This window comes from Helicoverpa zea, chromosome 7 (assembly GCF_022581195.2).
Source record: "Helicoverpa zea isolate HzStark_Cry1AcR chromosome 7, ilHelZeax1.1, whole genome shotgun sequence".
In the NCBI taxonomy this organism is placed as follows: Eukaryota; Metazoa; Arthropoda; class Insecta; order Lepidoptera; family Noctuidae; genus Helicoverpa; species Helicoverpa zea.
In genome coordinates this window covers 2,717,247-2,741,664 of record NC_061458.1, presented here as the reverse complement: position 1 = coordinate 2,741,664, position 24,418 = coordinate 2,717,247, and the positions used below count along the sequence as shown (strand labels likewise).

At 37.3% G+C, this 24,418-nt stretch overlaps 2 protein-coding genes across 8 annotated transcripts in view; both read left to right on the top strand.

Moving 5' to 3' along the window:
- Positions 1 to 24,418, top strand: part of LOC124631685 (acid sphingomyelinase-like phosphodiesterase 3a) — a 92,025-nt gene that overhangs the window by 21,044 nt on the left and 46,563 nt on the right. The window contains exon 2 of the mRNA XM_047166223.1: positions 11,487 to 11,610. Coding sequence (XP_047022179.1) covers positions 11,541 to 11,610 — 70 coding nt within the window. The 5' untranslated portion in view covers positions 11,487 to 11,540. The remainder of the gene's footprint in view (positions 1 to 11,486; positions 11,611 to 24,418) is intronic.
- Positions 17,890 to 24,236, top strand: LOC124631684. Of its 7 annotated transcripts, none has more exons than XM_047166217.1 (3): positions 17,890 to 18,786; positions 19,483 to 19,674; positions 20,313 to 24,236. In XM_047166217.1, the coding sequence occupies exon 3, from the start codon at positions 20,337 to 20,339 to the stop codon at positions 23,904 to 23,906; it is 3,570 nt and encodes a 1,189-aa protein (XP_047022173.1). In that variant the 5' UTR covers positions 17,890 to 18,786; positions 19,483 to 19,674; positions 20,313 to 20,336; the 3' UTR covers positions 23,907 to 24,236. The 7 variants fall into 7 exon arrangements, 6 of the variants coding, with proteins under 6 accessions (XP_047022173.1, XP_047022172.1, XP_047022177.1 ...); XR_006984531.1 differs by lacking the exon at positions 17,890 to 18,786 and having other exon boundaries at positions 18,793 to 20,483; positions 21,794 to 21,894; positions 22,901 to 24,236; XM_047166222.1 differs by lacking the exon at positions 17,890 to 18,786 and having other exon boundaries at positions 18,810 to 20,483; positions 21,794 to 21,894; positions 22,901 to 24,236.

The window sequence follows — 24,418 nt, the reverse complement described above, 5'->3', positions numbered from 1 at the left end:
GACCTCCTCAACCCAGTTACCCGGGCAACCCGATACCCCTTGGTTAGACTGGTGTCAGACTTACTGGCTTCTGACTACCCGTAACGACTGCCAAGGATGTTCAATGACAGCCGGGACCTACAGTTTAACGTGCCATCCGAAACACAGTCAATGGTGTCTAAGATATACTTAGAAAGTACATACAAACTTAGAAAAGTTGCATTGGTACTTGCCTGACCTGGGATCGAACCCGCGCCCTCATACTTGAGAGGTTGGTCCTTTACCCACTAGGTCACCACCATTTTTTTTTTTTTACCTATATAAAAGAAAATTGATTAGGCCTTTCCTAGCTTTCCTTCTTGTTTGTTGAAAAATATATTGGAAAAAGGGAAAAAATACATTAAAGTAAATAATATGGTTTTGTTTTTGTAAACCTCTTATTTTAGGATTCAAAGTTGTCAGGCATAAGGGCAGGAGGATGATGTGATGATGTGTTGTCAAACGACACTCTTTCCTAACCGGGTGTAGTATGCATATAAAGTAGTAACATTCTCTTGACTGACATAATTTTCTGCCCTACAATACAACTTTTCAACCTCGACTCCTATCAATTCTGTTACCCGACAACAAGCCTACCAAACAACACACAATTAGAATCACCCTGCATCTTGCTCCAATACTGCCTAAATAATACTAAAAAGACGATCATAAAACAATGTGTGTGTGTGTGCGATCAAAATGACATTACACGCACATCACGGTCCCAAGACAGCACGTGACAAGTTATATAAAAATGTTCCTTTAAGACGTAACCCTAAATTGTTATTAAGAAGGCAATAATAGTATCATGATATTAGAACCGTAAAGCATTTTTAGATGAGACTCGATGCGACAGTGGGGTTAAATTAAGAATGGTTTAGGCGTAGTGTAGTTTTGGAGTGAATTTGGCACTTCTTGGCAAGTTTCAAGTATTTTAAATCATCAAATTACCAAAATCATTTTTTTTTTAAATTTCAAATGGGCTTTTGCAGGCTCCTATGAAACGTCACATTATTTACTTAGAGGTATACATATTATGTCTCTTGCGCAGAATTCATTGATATCGGTGAAACCATGATCATTTCTACTTAAAACTTTAGTAGTTAAATCATTTTTATTTTCCACTTGCATGTTTATCACTGAAGGAATGCAAAAGGCAAACGTTTTACTGCAATAAAATCCGATATAACTCAACTAGCTTCATTTATCTACTTTACAAACAACACATTTTACAACAGCTACAATTCAAATCCTACAAAACACGATTACTTTTAAAACTAGCTTTAACCACAACTCAAGTCCGCGCTCAGCACAATAATATAAAAATATTCCGCACTTCGTAACCCTTAAATGCCAGCGTGAAAAGTAATAATACTACAATAACACAGTGGGCACCGTACGGTAAACCTGGACAACTGTTATGGCGAGATTCCAACCGTCATGCGGAGATAGTTCGCAGTTTTCTAGCCGCTTTAAGCGCCAACCGTTTTGGTTTTGCTGCGCTGTTTTTCTTTTTCACCTACGTTTTAAAATAGGCTGTGTAAAGTAGGAAATGTTGGTACATTTTTCGGGCTTCACTTGTTTTCGGTGGTGAGATAAAGTTAGATTTGTTTTTTTTTTTAGTTTTAAACTTTTCAACTATAAATGTACGTAAGGGTTAAAAAGTATTTTAGTGCATTTATTTTAAAATAGTGGATAAAAAGTAAACAATATTTATATTTCATTAAAAGTGCCTATTGATGATCTATTTCTATGTCTATTTTTGTAGCTATATGTAGTTTATCAGTTGTGTTAGCACCCATAACACAAGGTAATTAATAACTTACCATGGGGCTAACCGACCGTGTGTGAAAAGGTGTCCCGACATTATTTATTTATTTCGGTATAACGAAATTCATTTAATAGTTTTGTCAAAAAATGCAGCGCCGCCTGATCAAACCCTATTCAAAAATATATTTAAACAAAATTCACACTGCAAAAACTACAACGAAACCAAAATCCTAAATCACGTAATTCAAATAAAAGAAAATCCCACAATTCACAATCACAGCTCACGATTCGTCACTCACACACGGTCGCATGCAAAGGGTTGACCACACGGAGAAAGGAAAAATGAGTGGAGATCGAATAAAGCAGGTAGGTCAGGCACCTTATTCTAGGTCAAATTCGCACAGTGAGCATGACCAAAACGAACAGTTACGAGTAAATGAACGAAGCTTTCGGGTTCTTTGAGACATCTATCAACGATTTTTGGTATTACCAAAAATGGGTGGGTGGGTTCCAAAGCTGGAGTATAGAGGTGGAGACAGTAAAGTTCCTCGTTCCTCTAACACCTGCATTATGGCGGGTTACTTTTTTAGCAAATTTTCTGTTATTGCACCTCCGTTTGTTACTTTATTCTCCATGGTTGACCCACACTTTTTGTTCAAGTTTTATTTCAGGCCTAAACGAAACGTCAAGGTGTTGCGGTTCGAAGTGCCGAGGAATGGAGAAAGGAGCCCCGTATCGCGGCCGACAATTTCAAATATATTTCCCCGTTGAAATTTTGACGTAATCTTAACGGGTGCCCGTAAATTCCACGGTGAAATGCGGATTTTAAACGTCGTAGTGTAAGTTTTTTTGGGTTTAATGGTTTTATTTTTGGAATAGTTTGAATTATTTTAAAAAATGCGGAAAGTTTGCTAAAGTAATATTGCTACCGTGATCGCTGCATATCATATCAATATAAATATATATTTTTAAACTCTTAATAGAGTTACTCTATTCGTGACTTCACGAGTAACTTTAACGATAGGTTCAAATCTTTTGCACAAATAAATGACTTTCGCCAAAATATAGAATAATTCAAGAAAAAGATCCTGATGAATTAAGAACCACCTCCTTTTTTGCAAATTGGTTAAAAACATAACTTACCTATTTACTACAATATTAAGCTTACCTCAGAAAACAACAAGTTTTCATTCCAACGTACTTCTAAGAAAGAATTTAAATAAATGGAACGTTATGGGATTCCATTCACATTATTAGGAGTCATAAAAAAACATAAGTAGATGTGGAAGAGCACTTATCTTAATTACAGTGGTTCAGAAAACAACATTTCATGTACTTACATTGTACTGGGAATTGTTATTGGAACATTGTTCCTTGATGTGACTTTTGGTTAAGATTTGATTGACAGAAATCGTTTATAAGAGAATTATTACTAGAGATTCAAGTTGATAATTTGATGAAAAGGAACATCTCGATTTAAAAGAATGTCAAAAGATAAACTAATATTGGTGTCTAAACAATATCCCTTCAGATTTTATTAGTTTTGTAATTATTAATATAACATGCACTAGCTGTTTCACTCGCGCCCCTTGATGACTAGTACCTACTACTACTAGTCTTCTACTACTACTACTAGTCCTGCGCCTGATCTTTCTCCGGTCGTATCGGATTGCTGTCCCATCGGGTTATGAGAGTGAAGGAATAGGGAGTGCACCTGTGTCTGCGCAAATGCTCGTGCACTATAATATGTCCTGCGCAGCTGGCTGATCTCCTTAAGTAAGAACAGATCATGCCGAGGTCGAAATCGATCATGGACGCCCCCTTATAGAGCCTGCAACCCGAATGAACAATGAGCCTATGTACTTGAGAATAATGTAGCTTTATGACAGTGTAAGATTTTTTCAAATCAGTTCAGTAGTTTCGGAGATTTTAGGGTAGTACAAACAAACACAAAAAAAGGTTCCTCTTTATTATATTAGCATAGACAAAATGAATGCATAGTAGGATTTTGTAATTTAACCTACAGCAAAAAATAAACATAAGCTATAGTTCGGCCATTCAGAGAATGCGTTCCTGACACGTCGCGATTGAACTGACGACGTAACTTTGCAATGGCGTTGCAGTTACGATAAAAATATTTTTGCTGGTTGTTTACCGTTTTAACAATTGAGGAGCATTAAAACAACATTATTATATCAATAATCAATGAATGTAGTTACGTCGTCAGTTCAATCGCGACGTGTCAGGAACGCATTCTCTGAATGGCCGAACTATAACAAGCACAATATTATTAACCCTTAAAACGCCACGAACATTCAAAGTATCTTATTACCCGTTGTCATTACCATCGAACCGAACTGTCAATTCATCGGCATGTATCTGTCATCATTACCGGCTCATTTCCTTTACGTTCCGTTATACTGACTGTCGCATTATGCACCTTTATTAATAACTAGCTGTTGCCCGCAACTTCGTCTGCGTGGGCAATATAGAATCGTCAAAATACTACTTATCCCGTAGGTGCATTCTTTCACGTGACAGTATAATTAGGATTAGCACTTAGCAGTCGCATAGATTCAATGATCAAGGTTGTGTTGTGGATGTGACCATTTATCTAAACAAAAGAAGTAAAGTTTGTGTCGTTGTTCAGCCAATTTGGAAAATTATTACGTATGGTGCGTAAGTAATTTTCACAGGAAACAGCTATAATCTATGTCTACATGCTTTGAGTCTGACAAAGCTGTCATTTGTACATTTTCTGCAGCTGCTGCGACTAATCAGAAGCCAGAAAGTCTGTCAGTCTTACCATAATATGGATATCGTCTTGTGTAGTTGACTGGATTGTAGATAGGTAGTCGCTCCAAGCAAAATATTGGTACTCAAACAGATTCGGTGACTGGAAGCCAACACCAACATAGTTGGGGAATAGCTGGATGGATGATAAAATGAGTCATCCTCATCAGCACGCGCATAGGGTAGGATAGTTTCACTTACTCATGGTAAGGCTGACCCCACATTAGGCGTGCGCGATCCTCGGGCGTGTGAGTAGCGCGGGCGTCGCGAGCGCGCTGCGTGAACGTCGCGTTTTGCTGCCCTGCGGCATGTGTGAAGAGTGCAAGCGACGCGCTCGCGGCGAGCACGCGGCGCTCGAGTTGCGTTCTTACCCCTTCGCCTGCTATCCCCGCCGCCCGCTAAACGCCTTAGCAGTTAAACGTCAAGGAGAGCGGCGCGAGCGCGCCGCGAGCGCGCTGCAAATGCCGCAGGGCAGCAAAACGCGACGCTCACGCAACGCGCTCGCGATGCACGCGCGGCGCCCGCGCTACTCACACGCCCGAAGATCGCGCACGCCTAATGTGGGGGAGGCCTAAGCCGGGACTCCAGCGAAATGTTTGCATTAGTTCACGAATAGGCAAAATGTACGTATCTGTGAGAGTCCACTTCATGTGTTCGTACTTGAAACCTGTAGTTTTGCCAAGATTTTCAGAATGTACGCTCGCAATTTGTCATTTCTTGGTGGAGCCAGCAAATCAAAAGAAACATAAGTGTTGTATACTGTGCGTCACTACCGCACACCGGGAAAATATCGCTCTTGCGGAGGACGTTTATATACCATATTTTGTGTCACACGTAAACAGGACGACAGTAAGTATCCACCGAAACACTTTCAAAGATCTGATGAACGAACAAATCAGACCTGACTTGGTCACCTGGGGCCAATCAGAGCTCTATGAAGCGATAATACGCTTTGGCTCCTACTGTTATTGTGGTTTCTGAAAATTTATTCACCTCATTCAACGATGAATGTAATTCTGATGGTACTATTAAGAACACTTGCTTAGCGCAGAAGCTGACGTTGGCAGGTCAACTCTTTTGACTTCTCGAACAGGATACCATTGGTTTTTGTGCAATGCACACCTGCAATGCATTCTGGATTAGGATAGGATATAGGTGGATAGGATTTGCAACAGAGAACAATTCTGTCTTTGTGTAGTTTTATATAAAAGGTGTTTTTTAGGGTTTTTAGACTTGGCTCGGGTCTTACTGAGACTGTTCGTAATCGTGAACAGTGTATTTACGATCAGAAGTTGAAAGTAAGCATGTCTCTGGTATGCGGCGCGTAATTTGTACGTTTTCAGACGCATAAAGCATTTTACGTGTGTATGGTATTAAATAGAGAGAGCTCCCATTTCTTATCTGCACTTTGTATCTGGGCTTGTTTTTAAAGCTACAGAATCCTACATACTTCTAGGATTAAGTTTACATATTTTGCATCAGAAAAAATAATTAAGGTCTACTTAATACTACTCACTCAAAGTAATTTGTTTTAAGGCCACCACATTAGTGGAAGATAAGCTAAACTATGTTTATGAAAAAATCCTGATATGAACTCCATCTGTAACTTTAAATGATAATTAATTGTTCCACTAAAGTAATCATTTTTGACATAATGTTCAAAAAATAATTTAGATGGCACCGTTTTAAATTTGGCTGAGAACTATTAATTTTCTTTTCATCAAGGTAATAATTATTAGTTGGATTTTGATGTGGCATGGCAAACTGACAAACACTATTGAAATGTCTATCGAAAAATTACACTACGTGTTAAAATGTGGTGAATTACGGAAAATACACAACTCCATCTGTTGAAATAATAATCCGCTATAAAGAATGTATGGTAATATTGTCATTTACCACCTCGCTCCTTTGACAAATTGGATGTATTTTATTTACCACAGATGGAGCTACTTTAACCTTGGCTAAACAAAATTTTCATTTTTTTTTTCTTCCGAAGTTACTTATAAAGGTGTGATTTTCTGTGTAAAGATTGATAATAATAGGCCGATCAACTAATATAAGTACAACATTCAAATGTACAGTTTTGACAAATAGATTGCGTGTCGTAATATTTTACATCTTGAATTCACAAAATTAATCATATCTTTTTATAGAGTGAATCGATTTCGATGAAACAAAAACTAAGTAATACCTCAAGTTACGTAGAATTTTTGTATATAAGCATTGTCTGCATTTAATTCGTAGATTTTACGTGAATCCCGAACAAACAAACAGATAAACAGACAAACAGACAAAAATAACAAAAATGATGGAAATGGGTTCTGTTAGTTATCCTTTAACACGCTGGCTATTTTTTTTGTCAATTTCTTCAATGTACAAAAATTACTTTTCTACAGATTTATTATATGTATAGATGACGCCACTGATTTCGCGTGAAATGGAATATTTTTTTGGGCCATGTCATTATCTGTGAGGGTGAGTTTTATGTTTTTTCTTTTCGTTGTTAAAGTTTAAAAAAGAGTAATTTGTTTTCTTAATAAATATCAATTATGCATGAACTAGTTCCATGTTTACATATTTTTGTGTTATTTCTTATATAGGAGACGATTTAAGCAAAAATAATTCGCACTACTGATTTCAGACTTAATTCTATATAAATTCAAATGTTAGTTATAGGCGGTGGAATCTTAAACCAACTTTATAAATGTCAGTGTGACATTTGCCAGGTTTCGAACCCAGGCTTTCGTATAATATATTCAGAGGCTTTGCCACTGAGCCACGAATACTAAGGTCATGATAACACTATTCAAATAAAAAATACAAACTCATATATTTCTATAATGAGCATAATTATATTAGCTATCATATCGCCGTTATATTAAAACAAGGTCATTAATCTATAATTTATATCAATTAGAACACTTAAAAGCATTGTTTGAACTCTATTGTATTTCTTAAGTGAACATCAAATAATGAAAATAATACCATCTATTAAAAAATAAGATGAAAGTGACTCTCGATTTTTTTCATAATTCATTCTCTAATTACTTATAAATAGGTGTCTGCAAAGAAAATGAATTGAGCTTCTACTCCATAGAAATTCTTAACAGCATCGCCAATATTTTTAAAGAACTCTGTTGCTAATTCAATTGTTTGACAACAACTTAAGTAATGGTTATCCATTGTGAACTTTTTTTTTCAAATTAATGATCCTTGGTTCGAAAGTTTTAAAGTCCAGTTAAACTATAAATAGATAAATAACTAGCTTTTTTACCGCGGTTTCACCAGGGTCTTGTGGGAACTACTGCCATTACTGGAATAAAATATAACCTATGTTACTCGGAAAGAGTCTCGCTTTCCAACAGTGCAAGAATTTTTCAAATTAGTTCAGTAGTCTTGGAGTCTTTCTAGTTTATAACAAACAAAAAAATATTCCTCTTTCTATACTAATATTATAAAGAGGAAAACTTTGTTTGTTTGGTTGTAATGAATCGGCTCAAAAACTACTGGGCCGTTTTTTTAATTCTTTCACCATTCGAAAGCTACATTATCCACGAGTAACATAGGCTATATTTTATCCCGGTACGGGCAGTAGTTACCACGGGACGCGGGTAAAACCGCGGGAAAACGGCTAGTATTATATACTATAGGTTAGTATGGATAAGTCTCCAGATTTGCAAAGTGAAATGTTTCCTAAAAAACTTGAGAAAACTAAAAGTGAATCGGTATCGACGGAATTTGAATTTCGTTTCGTACTAAAAGATTTTCATGAAACTTTCGAAACGCTTCGGCGTCGTGTTACGGGATCAACGTTGTAACAGTTTCTATCCTCTAGGATCAAAAGTTCCTAATTCTTAAATGAAAGCAGCTTTCCAGCGATTTTTAAAACATACAGATTTTATTTTAAAACGTCATCTGCTATGCCTTTGCCTAACTTTGTTGGGGCTGGCTTCTGGTCTTACCTGATGCAGCGGAGTAACAGTAGTTTACATGGTATCAACTGCCTGACTGACCTCCTCTATCCAGTAACCTAGGTAACCCGATACCTCTTGGAAATATTAGTTGTCAACTTTTCTTCTTTTTACCCGTAATGACCAATTTAAAGTGCCTTCCGAACTTTAATGAAACCCGTCACTGAACATTAAAACAAAAATCGCAACACCATTTCTACAAAACATCCAATAACCAAAAACATAACACAAATCGAACCCTTTTCTCCCAAATACAATTGGAACAAAACGCCTTACGCCAATAATATGACATTAGCAAAAACAAACGTAGGGTAGGACCACTAAGAACGCTTCTATTTGGCACCGGAAAATTGCTAAATCGCTGCCGTAGCTTGCCATGACAAACAAAGGACGTTCGATACAGAACGAGGAAGATAAAAAGAGGTCGGAACCACGGAGTAAAGATGAGCGGAGATGTGATAATGCAGGTAGGTCAGGCGCCTTCTAGGTCAAATTCGTACGGTGGGCATGACTAAAACGATCAGATATGAGAGAACTAATGAGGAGTTGGAATTTTTTAAGACAGCTAACGGTCCAAGGAAGGCTTGAAAACAGTAACGTTCGTCGTCCCCCGCTCACCTGCATTTTGGCGGGCTACTTTATTAGGCTATTTTCCGTTATGACACCTCCACTAGTCATTTTGTTCTCCATGGTGAGGCCTGACAAAGCTTCTGTGGCCGCGAATGCGTGAGCAATACGTAATAACTCGCTCGTACTTGCCTCTGTTTACGAGTATATACGTGTTTGACAAAGGCTTTATTTTCTGTGGGAGGATTTTTAAAGCAAGGCCAGTTAGACTACGGTTTTTTATGAAGAAAATGGCTGGCTAGTATAAACTGTACATTTATTATTTGTCTAGCCTTTTCCCAACTATCTTCGGGGCGGCTTCCAGTTTAAGCGGATGCAGCTTACAACCAGCCTTTTACAAGGAGCGACTGCCTATCTGACCTCCGCAACCTAACCTCGGCAACCCAATACCCCTTGGTTAGACTGGTTATCAGACTTATGACTACCCGTAACGACTGCCAAAGATGTTCATATGACAGCCGTACTATACACTACAAGAACAATAAAACGGAACACTCTTTTCCCTCGTAACTTGGCATTACGTATGCTGGTATCATACACCGCATATTCATCATCATTACCCTTTTTCTAACCGTATTGAGGTCAGATCGTGTTTTTGTAAATTTATTTTGTTCGGTACAGTCAGTCTTTTGCATCACTAATGGGATGTATTGATATTGAGGTTTCTTCTGCGGGTGTGACCAGAATTTTCAATAAAGGCCATCAAGGCTATGTGTAAACAGTACTTAATGTTTTCTTAGGGTCTAAACAACACGGAATTTAAGGTACTATATAAGAAGTACATATGGTGAAAAATACAGTAAAATTGTAGATGTGGAACTTTGAGATATATTTTCTTTAGGGACTAATCAAATGTTCCCTAGTCAGCTAGCATAAATGTTTTATCAAGCCATGGTTAACTCTTAAATTGGCAGTGTACTCCACCAAACACATTAACTTATTTTAAATAGATTGTAGTACTAATCTGCAAATTTGATATTACATTATTTACACACAAAATTACGGATGATTGATATCATTTATAATGTTCCTATGCAATTTAAAGCCAAATAACCACAAGTCCCATCCAAAAAAATGTAGAAAAAAACAAAAAACTTACCCGTGATCCAGATACACCAGACCGCTTCAAAGACATTTTGAATTTGACAGCCATTTTTCAATGGAACCACATTCAAATATTTTTTCTACCAAAATAAACAATTATTGCAAGCCAAAAATAATAATAAATTGTATTTATTTTTTTAGCTTAGCCTTTTTTTTAGATGCCAATTTAAGGGTTAACCCTTAAACCAGTACTCCACCAAAAAACCTTAATTGGCAGTGTACTCCACCAAAGACATTAACTTATTTTAAATAGATTGTAGTACTAATCTAAAAAAAATATCAAGTTTAAAAACCAGAACCATCATGACACTACAAGAAGAAAAATACAATCCAAAAACAAAAATCTTTTGTCTCAATGCAAGAATCGGAGTCACGGAAAATACAAGGCGGGAGCTCTGTTCGTACGATTTGGGTCATCATTCTGACATATATTGACGAGATGGTATGCTGTCCCACATTTCTTGGTGGGCCATGTAAAGTATCAATAAATTCTCGTGTGAATTGTGACAGGGTGATATTTAATGGCTTTTACTGTACGTATAGACTGAGGGTTGTTGAGTACCTAATAGTTTTTTTTTTGTAAATACTTACAGTGTATTTTAAGTCTTGCTTTCTCACGTGGTTTCCAGTTCTTCGATTAATGGGCACAACCGATAAAAAAATTGCATATTATGGCCTTTTTTGGTTAATGGACTCTGTACCTACAACTGAAAGATTTTTCAAATGATACAAGCAAAGGAAAAAGCCGGCCAAGTGCGAGTTGGACTCGCGCACGAAGGGTTCCGTACCATCCAAACTAATATTCTATATACATATATATATTTATCGAAATCGAGCAAAAAAATCATGTTTGTTGTATGGGAGCCCCCCAAAATATTTATTTTATTCTAGTTTTCAGTATTTGTTGTTAAAGCGGCAACAGAAATACATCATCTGTGAAAATTTCAACTCTCTAACTATCACGGTTCATGAGATACAGCCTGGTGACAGACGGACGGACGGACGGACGGACAGAGGAGCCAAAACAATAGGGTCCCGTCTTACCCTTTGGGTACGGAACCCTAAAAATGAACTCTTCAGCTTTATAATAATATTATAAACCTAAGAAATCCATAAGTATTTTATAATATAAAATCCCAACTTCTTTATTATCAAGTCAGCATTTGATAAAATACTGATAAATCAATTTCTTCTTTCCAGATAAAACAAAGTGGTGTTCAGTGAAAATGCGAGTGACTTAGTGAAGTGTTCAATATGAAGACCTCTAGTTTGGTGCTGACACTCATTTGTGTCATCTCGCTTACCTGCACGCATGCCAAAACTGGTGAGTTTTATATCTTATAAATAACTTTGCCACTCCGAAGTTAGGTATTAGTGATTTTATTAGGTCAAAATATCCGTTTCACAATATTTTTTACATTGTAAATACACTCGGAGTTTGTTACTCCGAGTGTGAAAAACAAAAGCTGAGAAATTCACACTTCCATTATTTGTTACTGGCTGTTTTTCCGCGGCTATAACAGCTTCACGTGGGAACTACTATCCGTACCGGGATAAAATAAATATCGTATGTAACTCGGGAAAAGTGTAGCTTCACAACTATGAAAGAATTTTTCAAATCGGTACAGCAGTTTCGGAGCCTTTTGGGTACAAACAACAAAATGGTTCCTCTTTGTTACATTAGGTCAGATTTTTTCTATATATTCGTCAGCTTAAAAATCCTTTTGAAAATGACTTTCTTTAATACACAAACTTTTCCGATTCTCTTGTCCATCATTCATAGTGTTAATTTGCAAGTTGCAAATCATTCCCATTATACCTATCAACGTCTCGATTGACTCGCAAAAGAATGAAAGATCGATTCCAATCGAATGAATGCAATCAGAAAGTAAGAAATCTTACTGATTGTCTGTCAGTCATGATTGTCTTCCATTGTTTATGAGGAGGCAACTTTAATTGAGACTTTGATGGGATATTGATGGTAAGACGGATTGTTGGCTGTTGTGAGTGAAGGGTTGGGAAAGGGCTCATTCTTTTGTGAAGAATTGGATGAGGGTTATTATAAGACTGCGGTAAGGAGGACCACGTTTTTTGTGTTTTTATGTATGATATTGCTTTTTTACGCTCTGGAGTCTTACAGCGGATAACTACCTAAGTGAATGTCTGTTGATTTTATTAAATGTCCTTGTACAAAGTTAATTAATGATCACTTTGCGCTTATTAACTTTGAGTTTTTGAAGTGAGCCTATTTAACTTCTTTGGCATTTTTAATCAAACAAATCTAAAGGTTATTGAAATTCCCTGTTAGTAAACAACCACAGTCCGTAGGTCTCTTAGATAGCACGTGTTTACTACAATAACTGCCGTTCCACTTGTATCTACATTTTTTTTACATGACGATAATAGCAGACAGAATATCATCCCTACACCTCTATACGACTATATCAAAACTCATAATAGAATAACTGTCACCCAGAGAGATTGGTACGCCTGTAACATCACTTCAATCAAATCGGCAACTGAAAAGACAACTTTAAATTGAGCGTTTGACGTTAGGGTAACGTTCCACAAACTGCATTATTGCTTGTCACTATAGAAGGGTAAGAACCACAGAGGAAGGAAGGATATTGGAGATGCTATAAGGAAGGTAGGTCAAGCGACTTAGTGTAGGTCAAGTTTACTAGAACTAACGAGACGTTGGAATTATTGGTCAAATTAGAAACCATCTGTCAGAGGTTTGTCTTGATCGATTGATGATCTTATTTTGAAAATAAAAGACGGGTTCCAAGGAAGGCGTGTAAGGAAGGTAGGAACGTTCCTCGTCTCCCGAACATTTTGCGCTACTTTCTTAGAAAAATTTGCGTTATGATGTCTCCGCTAGTCATTTGTTTCTCCATGGTTGTCACCATAGAAGGGATAACAGACAAGGGTTTGTCAATTTCCGTCCATTGCCATAATAAATTAAACTTGGGTAATAGAATTGATACCTCATGTATGATACGGTGGGTAAACGCACAAATATTGGATTTTGAGTCCCCATTTTGTGGGCGTGATTGGATATTCAAAATCAGTGGTTTAAAAAGATCTTTCTAAAATTGAATTTTGATATTATTTTGAACCGAATCTCCAAAACAGAGGAGGTTCTTAATTCCTCGGAATATTTTATGTTTTTTTTTTATATATATATATTTAGCGCGTGGGGTGATTTCGTTCATGCGTGTGCGAAAACAAAGCATAAGTAGTATTCACGGGACGTGGTAAAACGGCAGCTTTTCCTTTATAATAATGGAAACAAAGGTTAGCATAGAATAATTCAATATAACAGAGAGCCTCATTCTAGCAAGGAAACAGACGGTAAACTGAGGTTCTAATGTAAATCAATTGCAGCCAAACAGGATTTGAGTCAGTCCCCTGTAGTGGATACACGTCAGTCCCCTGAAGTCACGGAGTAAGGAAAGATACCGGAGATGCCATAATACAAGCAGGTCAGGAGCCTTCTTCTAGGTCACATACGTACAGTGGGCATGACCAAAACAATGAATTACTCGTGAACTAACGTGGCTTTCGTCCTTTGGGACATCTGTCAACGATGTTTGTTATTACAATAAATGCCCGACCATTTATTGTAATAACAAAAATCGTTGACAGATGTCTCAAATCAGATGTCTAAAGAAGGCGTGTAAGTGCGAAAGCAGTAATGTTCCTCGTCCCCCGCTCACCCGCATTTTGGCGCGCTGCTTTCTTAAACAATTAACCTCCGCCAGTCATTTTGTTCTCCGTGCCTATAGTGAATTCGACAGCAGAATAGTTAATTGTATTCAAATATTCGGTTACAAATTCAGTTAATGTAGCCCTAGAAGTGGTTAAGCCACAGTGATTTGTTGCTATGGTTGGATTGAGGTTAATTTTGTTCGAATTAAATGTATCCTTACTAATCTATTTAAAAGTAACTGTATCATTGTGTTATTGACAAAATCGTTAATAAAGGAGTCGAATTTGTAAGTATAAAAATCATCCCGTCTTATTTGTTTCAAATAATTCGTAATTGGCTTTCACTTTAGCTGGATGCACTGGGGTCCTAGATCTTAAAGTGGCGTGAAATCGCTCCTTCAATAGAGTTATAGAAACTTGAGTTTATTCCCAGCAGTTTTCGTCGGCGGTTCAACCGAGTTGAACGGAAAGGACTTTGAGTATCCAGATAAACAACTAGAAACAAAAGCCTTTCTAGAAAACAGATTTTTTCAAGTCGGACCAGTAAATCCTGAGATAAGCGCGTTCAAACAATCAAACAAAGAAACTCTTCAGCTTCATGATTAATACAGATTATCAAGAAACTACCTGAAAACGTACAAAACAACACCACACAACATAATTCGATCAAAAACCAATACATTTGTAGTAATGTGCGTGAGTCCTAATGCGCTTTACACATGGTGGTTACGCGATGCCGCCGCTTACAAGGCTTTGTGCGTCTGATTGTGCGACAAGCCTTACAAGCGGTAAGTTTAAGCTTCGTGGCTTGATTTTAAAATGTATGTAACTCTCTATATGAGATGGTACTAATTTATTGAGGTACTAGCTGTTGCCCGTGACTTCGTTCGCGTGGAATAGTGACTTCCGGCAGATTTTTGGTTTGACCAATAGATAGCGCTATATGTCTGGAATACATTTTATTTTTATATTTTTTGATGATAAAAACTATCCTATGTCCTTTCTCAAGTTCCAAAGTATGTCTGTACCAAATTTCACACAAATCGGTTCAGAAGTTTAGGCGTGAAGAAGAGACAGAAGGACAGACATACAGAGTTACTTTCACATTTATAATATTAGTTAGGATAATGTTTCACTGGAAGTTTTCTTGGTTTTGTGTTATGAAATAAACACATATTGTACCTACTTTGCTCAACTGACTGAAGTAGATATTAAACTAATGTATCGAGAATCCTATCTATCGTGTTCACGCGTAAAAATATTAAGGCATTTTGCCGTTGCGTAGATACTATAGATAAAAACTCATATTCAAATAATTGTTTTTTTTTTTTACTTTTTAGAAGTAATTGACTCTTACAACAATATTATTATGCTCTCCTCTGTCTTAGAAACGAGTTTGCTTTTGCATGTAGCTAGATTTGTCACTACTAGGCATTTAGCTTGTTGCTCATTCTATACATCATCATCCTCCGAGCCTTTTTCCCAACTATTTTGGGGTCGGCTTCCAGTCTAACCGGATTCAGCTGAGTACCAGTGCTTTACAAGAAGCGACTGCCTATCTGACCTCCTCATCCAGTTACCCAGGCATACCCCTTGGTTAGACTGGTGTCAGACTTACTGGCTCATTCTATACATAAAATGTCTATAAGGAAAATCTCTCCCTGTATATTTTTAACATGCCTCAAGTTAATAAGCCTTGTATTATTTTCGATCGTAAAACTACAAATACAAAACCAATAATTTACAGTTTGCGTGTTGATTGGTACACAATTAATTCAAGTGTCCATTGTTTATTTGATTTACTAAGTAGTTACCTACTATAGAATATTTTTAAGTGCTACTGTATGACACGCTTGGAAAGATACTGAGGCTGAGGGAACTCCTTCCCACACTCGGATAAACCTGCCAATTTCACCAAAATCTATTCGTTAGTTTTTACGTGAAAGAGGAACAAACAGCAGTACATACAAAGTTTTATGTTCTTAATATTAGTAGATAGTAGCATGATTGGTGATAGCAACGTATAGGTGGAGATCAAATACCTGTTGGTGGTATTTAGTTGTAATGTCAACTAGTTGAAACGCTAAAATAAATCATAATGGTAATAATGCCTCAATTTATTAAGACGTTACATTTTTTGCCGACTTCCCAAAAAGGAGGAGGAGTTTGGATATTTATGATTCTTTTTTTATTCCTTACACCATATTTTCTGTTTCAATTCAAAGGTTTTTAACAACATCAAAACCCAACGGTACCAGGTAATCATAAATGAACGTGCGACTCGCTCACATCAGCCTCTGCTGCCCTTTCATCATTTATGTATTGACGTTCATGTGTTTTGCCTTAGTTGTGCATCTCATTTGGAACAATAATTTGAGTAATTCGGGGGAACGTAATTGTATATATGTATAAGTGAACAAGATTTTACTTTGTTTTTACTGCATGGTAAAGAATCATCTCTCTCTTGCCTCGGTACTTGGAAATATTGTCGTATGTAGCTGCCAAAGAATGGTTGCTTTCACAACGAATTGTTATCTAACCACAGTGTTAATATGGATAAGGCGAGCCAGTTTTTATATTTCTTATAGCTAGATATTTACGTATTTTATAGCAATCAAATCGTATATATATGTATATACACTTTAAAGTGACTTGAGATCAAATCGTTACCATAGAGAATAAATAACATGAGTGTCTGACAACAAACTTGTACCTAACTAGTTAAATGGCTATTTCGACGGCTCCTAAGTATACTGAGTCAACTAACAAATTTTGCGAATTGCACTTTTTTGTGTATTTACAATATTGTTATTGTTATTTGTGTTAATACACAAAAAAGTGCTATTCGCAAAATTTGTTAGTTGACTCAGTATACTTAGGAGCCGTCGATTTAGTTAGTTCCTTCAAATTACATTAGGTATTACTATGTGGTATGTGACTGTCATACCTATTACAACTGGTATTTTCTTTTCTACATAATCTAAGATAACATCAAATATTTATCGTTAGGAAAAACAAACTGCGGGTCAATAACCTCACTTAATATTATGTAGGTACCTTCAATGAATGTTATCATACATGAACGTTACCCCTCACTCAATAGGGAGTCAATTTGCAGCCCTTTGTAGGTCAATCAGATGTCATACGTCATCATCATCATCATCATCTCAGCCATAGGACGTCCACTGCTGAACATAGGCCTCCCCCTTTGATCTCCACAGATACCTGTTGGAAGCGACCTGCATCCAGCGTCTTCCGGCGACCTTTATAAGGTCGTCTGTCCACCTCGTTGGTGGACGTCCTACGCTGCGCTTGCTAGTCCGTATCATATCATATATGCCGTAGTCATACGTATTTGCCTTTAATTTTCTGAATTTATTTGTACTACATTTACGTTTATATGCTTGCTCAATTATAGGTAAGGTATGTTCCTTATGCAATTATCTTGGACTAGCCGTTTTCTCGCGGTTTCACCCGCGTCCCGTGGGAGCTACTGCCCGCACCGCCATAAAATATAGCCTATGTCAGCGGTTCCCGAATTCTTTTGGCTTCGGAACCCTTTTCGTTTCACCATTTTTCGGCGGAACCTTAGCTTAAGTAAGAAGTAAACTAAAGACGTAAATACACTTAGGTACGGCTCGTAGCGTGTGGTAGCACACCGGTTATATGGTTAGAGACACATTCAGTATATTTAGGCGTAGCATGGCTATCTGCCACACGGGCCAGAAAACAATTTAGCCGCCCTTGACTTTGTGTATTATGTGATTAGTTTTCAGTTTGAAGACTGACAAAGTAAGCGCAAAAAGAAATAGATTGTGTTTGTACAGGTGCGAGGCGAGCGAGGGCGATTTTTTTTTAACTAAAAGAAGAAGTTCCAAGCACCCGTTGTTGGATTTTATAAATTGCAACATTAACTTAATTTTTATTATATTTTTGTACTGTGGCAACTTTTCTCTCTCTTGCTCTGCGACACGGACCGAATACACGTATGTAATTATTTGCAATCGCCGTTTTATTTACTGAAAAGCTGAATCTCCTGCATCAGCGCACCAGCCCTATCAACACACTACACCGCTGCACATGGTCCTTCGAAGAAAGAAGCGCTGCTGGGAGACGAAACTCCAGGTTTGCAAACAAATTTACGGCCGTGTCGCACGAGGCCATTTTTTTTTGGTGAGCATTGAGCAAGCAAACGGGCTCGCGATTTCCTGTGAGACTGGTCGTCGCTACAAAATCGCAATACCTATACGATTCGACGGCCACAATTACAAGATCCACAGGAGGAAGCCCAGCATCAGCATCGATCTAAAATTCGATTTCACCGTCGTCGCCGGAGTCACCTCTGCAGGTGCGAAGAGTACACTTGGCAGCAAGATAGGGTGTTCCGCGAGAGCAAGCGAGACGGAGCACATCGAAATTCGAAAGATTCGCATTTCATCGCACGCCCGCACGCAACAATAGGAATAGGACAATCGTACGGGCGCGAAAGAGACAGCAAGTGACGCCGCAAAACTTCACAGCAGCAACAGGCGAGCTCGCGCAACCGCCATTTTGTTGGGAAGAATTGGATCGCCGTCGCCGATCAATACTGTATAAAAAATATTACAATACTGTGTAAAAGTGTTTAATATAGCAGTGAATCTTGTAATACATAGTTAATAGTGTTCCTGTAAAGTTATTATTGAGTTATTAACGTAAAGTACAGGTAATATTTGTTTTAAGAATCGACAAGTTTAGCGAACAATGGAAGACCTAAAGAAAAAAGTCGCCGCACGCGGTTATGTGAAAGGTACTATGACTAGATTATTTAATTTCGTGAACATTGCCAATTTAGACGATATTTCCATTAATGACCTATGCACAAAACGTGATAGGCTCAATGTGGCTTTTAAAGAATACGAAGCCCTATGTAAAGATATTCTCGGTCTTGACTCCGCCGACGAGGAGGATGTGGAGTCGGTGGAGGACAATTATTTTAAAACTTTATCAGCCTTTGACAAACGCATCAAGCCTCTTGATTCAAACCCTTCAGGCTCTTCCACTCATGAAAAAACACATAAAACTAAATTACCACCTATATCCATAAAACCCTTTGAGGGCACATACACAGAATATGTTCCATTTATCAATTTATTTAATTCATTAATTCATAATGACAAAAGCCTAGACAATATACAAAAATTCTATTATTTAAGAACATTGTTAAAGGGTGAGCCATTCGATTTAGTCAAAAACTTGCCGGTCGAAGCTGTCAGTTATGATGCAGCTTTAAATTTACTAAAAAATAGATATGAAAATAAATATAGAATAATCTCTGAGCACATTTGCAAGCTATTAGACTTAAAACAAATAGTAAAATCAACAGCAGTCTCACTCAGAGAATTTATTTCAACAGTTAGGCAGCAAATAGCCGCCATCAAATATCAAGAACCTAATGTTATATACTGGGATGCTATATTGTTGTGTATTCTCTCTCGCAAACTAGACAGTTACACTGCGAAGGCCTACCAACTTGACCGGGATATGAATGCTAAGCCGCAATTGGAGGATTTTCTCAATTACATTGAGAACCGAGCCAATGCACTGGAGAATGTCGAGCAGGGACATCAACCCCATCCTGGTAATAGTAGCAGTAAGGTAGCAGCAGTCGCCACTACAGGAGCAACATGCACTTACTGTAAGTCTTATGAACATAAATTGTTTAACTGTAAAAAGTTTCAGTTATTGCCTGCAAATGATAGATACACATTTGCCAAAGAAAAAAAAGTATGTATGATTTGTTTAGGTCAGCATGGTGGCAAATGCAGGTTTCACTTCCGGTGCTCAGAGTGCAAGAAGCCTCATAACACTCTGCTTCACTGCAATTTAAGTGAAACCCCACCAGCTGTCACCTTATCAAGTAATGTTGATAACAATGTACTTTTGCCTACAGCTAAAATCAAGGTAGTAGCAAGGGATGGTACTCAATACATTATCAAGGCGTTACTGGACAGCGGATCTCAAGTTTCATTTATAACCACAAAGGTTGTTCAGCTATTAGGATTAACGCCCTTGCAAAGTGATACTTGTATTATTGGAATCACTAATGAAAAGAGTAATATTAAGTACTGCATTCCTATTGAAATTCATTCATTAAATTCACCATTCAAGACAACAGTAACTTGTCATGTACTTAAAGATGTTACATGCAAATTACCGCAAAACAAATTTGATGTCTCTAGGGTCATTATACCACCCAACATTATATTGGCAGATGACCAATTTAATGTTCCTAGTGAAATCAACATGTTATTAGGGGCTGATGTATTTTTCCAGACGCTATTGCCCAACGAGCAGTGCATGACCATCAGCCTGCCCAGCCACAGCAACCAGTCATCAGCTGTGCCCCGGAGTGCTGCTCATCCACCACAACAGCCTAGTAGCACACAGCTACACGTCTTCAACACATACTTCGGGCACATTGTAGGAGGGAATCTGCCACCTAAGGTATCTCAACAAACATGTAATAGTGTAGTTTTGAAATGTGAATTAGGTCTCAATGAGACACTTGCCAAGTTTTGGACAAATGAAAAAGTTCCAGAGAGATTTGTTGAACAAACATCTGAGCAAGAACTTTGTGAAAAAATCTTTCAAAGTTCAGTTAAATTAGTTAATAACCAGTTTGAAGTTCCTATACCTTTAAAAATACCTTTGTCAGATGTAAACGATACTCTTGGTGAGTCTTTTCACTTAGCATTAAAAAGGTTTTTGAATTTGGAAAAGAGATTGCATAGTAATCCTGATTTATTCATGCAATATCAAAATTTCATTCATGAATATCTATCTCTTGGTCATGGTCATTATGTTGATATAGAATTGTATGATTTATGTAAGCATGCAGTATATTTTTTGCCACACCATGCGGTTATCAATAACAATAGCAAAACTACAAAGCTTCGCACAGTGTTTGATGGCTCAATGAAAACAAACAAAAAAGTTTCTTTGAATGATTTACAACTTAATGGGCCAGTGGTTCAAAAGGAATTATTTGATATCATTTTATTATTTCGTTTAGGTAGATACACATTTACTACAGATATAAGGCGTATGTTTAGAAATATTAAAATAGACCCTCAATACACTTCCCTTCAAAATATTTTGTGGAGGGACAATCCGGACGAGCCAGTTAAGTGTATTAGATTAGACACAGTTACATATGGCTTGAAAAGTTCAAGTTACTTAGCAACTCGTTGTATAGATGAGCTAGCAAATAAATATGAAAAGTTATACCCACTAGCTTCATCCATTATCAAAAATAATCAGTATGTTGATGATATTATATATAGTAATAATAATTTAGAAACCACTGTCAGTGCCAGAGACCAACTTCGTGATTTGCTTAAATTAGGTAGTTTTAACACTCATAAATGGTCATCAAATAATGAAAATGTGTTAAGTACTATACCATCAAACGAAAGACATTTTGATAGTTTAGAATTGCAAAAAGATAATTATTATATGAAAGCCCTAGGACTTCAAATAAATGTAAAGGATGATCACTTTATAATCTCTACTCCAGAACCATTTGATACAAAAAAGGTTACAAAAAGGAGCATACTTAGTTATATAGGTAGATTCTATGACCCAATGGGATTTGTGAGCCCAATTGTGGTCACAGCAAAGGCCATAATGCAAAAATTATGGTTACTGAACACAGGTTGGAATGACAGTCCGCCTGCAAATGTTCAGCAAGAATGGTTTAATTATACCAATAATTTAGCTGCAATGCAGCCTATCCTATTAGATAGGAATATTAGTGTTTCAGAAGGAGACTCGGCAGATTTAATCGGCTTTGCTGACGCTTCGAGTAAGACAGCCTACGGATGCTGTGTGTACCTGCGAGTCACAGACCAAACAGGTACAACGAAATTGCATCTACTTTGTTCGAAGTCGCGAATCAATCCTATCCAAAAGAAAGGCATGACTGTGCCAAGGCTTGAATTGAATGCTGCACTCTTGCTATCAAAATTGGTTTTGAGGACTCATGATACACTCAGAGTCAAAATTAACATCAGGCATGTTTGTTTATTCAGCGACTCGCAAATCGTTCTTGCATGGCTAAACACTGAGCTAACAAAACTTCAAGCTTACGTATCGAACAGAGTAAGTGTAATTCGTCAAAACACATCTGGATACAGTTGGCATTATGTCAATACGCATGACAATCCTGCTGATCTCATTAGCCGAGGCGTCAACCCGAATGAGCTGAGTAGCTGCGATATTTGGTGGAATGGCCCTAAGTTCCTGCAAAACAGTGAGTACAAGTTTGCTGCTTATAGCTCACCAGCTGAGTCACTCACAGAGGAGCGCTGCTTAGCTCCTTCCAGCAACTTGGTGTGCCAAAATCCCAATCCGCTTGACTATGTGTTCAAGCGCTTGCATAATTACTCTAATATAAATAAAATAGTAAGGCTATTAGCATACATATTGCGATTTTTAAACAATATTAACAAAAATAATTCTAAAATAAATACAAACTATCTGCAAAGTTCTGAGTTAGATAATGCATTAATGTTACTTATTAAATATGAACAAAGTATATATTTTAAATCTGAAATCAAAGCAATAAGCAATAATAAGAGCTTGAAGGGGAATCTAGTTGAGTTGCATCCCTTTCTTGACAATAGGGGTCTATTGCGCGTTGGTGGCAGGCTGCATTATGCTAATATAGCTTATTCACAAAAACATCCTGTCATACTACCTAAGGGCTCTTCAATTACTAGCTTGCTTATAAGGTGTGAACATGAAAGGCTACTGCACGCAGGGCCTAAGCTTTTACTCTCGCATCTCAATCAAAGGTTTTGGATTGTTAATGGCTTATTAGAAGTTAAGAAAGTAACTCACAAATGTATTGTATGTTTCAGACAAAAGGCCTTAGCAGCCAAGCAACTGATGGGCTCCTTGCCGGCTGCACGTGTAACAGCCACCAGCAGGCCATTTGAGAAAGTCGGCGTGGATTTCGCTGGGCCAATTGATGTGAAACTCTCTCGCGTAAGACGATCTTTAATAGGTAAAGGGTATATCTGTGTATTCGTATGTTTCGCGACAAAAGCAGTTCACTTAGAACTTGCATCAGATTTGACCACGGAAACCTTTCTTGCGTGCTTAAGGAGATTTATCTCCAGACGAGGTTTGCCCACCGAAATTCACTGCGACAATGCAAGTACTTTTAAAAGTGCAAGGAGTCAATTAGTTGAGCTCTACAAGCTGCAAGCTTCGCAGAGCCACCAAATGCAGGTTCAAAGATTTACCGCCGAGCGTGGGATACAATTTCACTTTATACCATGTTACTCACCTACATTTGGCGGGCTCTGGGAAGCGGCAGTTAAGAGCACGAAGTTTCACTTAAAAAGAATATTACAAAAAACCGTTCTAACTTATGAACAGCTTAATACTGTATTAACTGAAATCGAAGCAGTGCTTAATTCTAGGCCACTCTTACCTTTATCTTCAAACTCTGATGATTATTGTTATTTAACACCTGGTCACTTTATTATAGGTAGTGCTTTGTCAATGTATCCTGAAATAAATGTATGCAACGTTCCACAAAATAGACTTAAGTTTTGGCAACTATGTAATTCTTTAAAACAATCCTTTTGGAAAGTGTGGCACCAATGTTATTTAAATTTATTACAAAACAGGCCTAAGTGGCGTGATACAGTTTGTAATGTTAAGTTAGGCAACTTAGTTATTTTAAAAGAGGACAATATTCCTCCTATGTCATGGCCAATGGCACGAATTGTTAAATTATTTCCAGGACATGATGGAAAAATTAGGGCAGTTGATGTTAGGACACCAAATGGGAAAACCCATACCCGTGCCATCAATAAAATTTGTTTACTGCCAATAGAATATGATGATAGTACTTAAGAAATTGTATTAATGTTTAATAATAAGTCATATTTGTAAAACCATATAAGTTATAGTTTTTTACTCTTATGTAGTGTAAAACATAATTGTAAGTTATTGTATAAGTAATAAATAGATAAATACATAGCATAAATAATAATGTAACCTTCACTCTAGTTTCTTTTGATTTATTTCAAATAATTGTTATTTGTGTTTTCTGTGAGGCCGCAGCATGTTGGATTTTATAAATTGCAACATTAACTTAATTTTTATTATATTTTTGTACTGTGGCAACTTTTCTCTCTCTTGCTCTGCGACACGGACCGAATACACGTATGTAATTATTTGCAATCGCCGTTTTATTTACTGAAAAGCTGAATCTCCTGCATCAGCGCACCAGCCCTATCAACACACTACACCGCTGCACACCCGTTAGCATTGAAAGACATTTTGCGGTAGCCGGTATCGCGAGCGAAGCGAGCGCGAATTTTTTTTAGTTAAGTACCTACACAAAATAAACAAAACCACTGTAA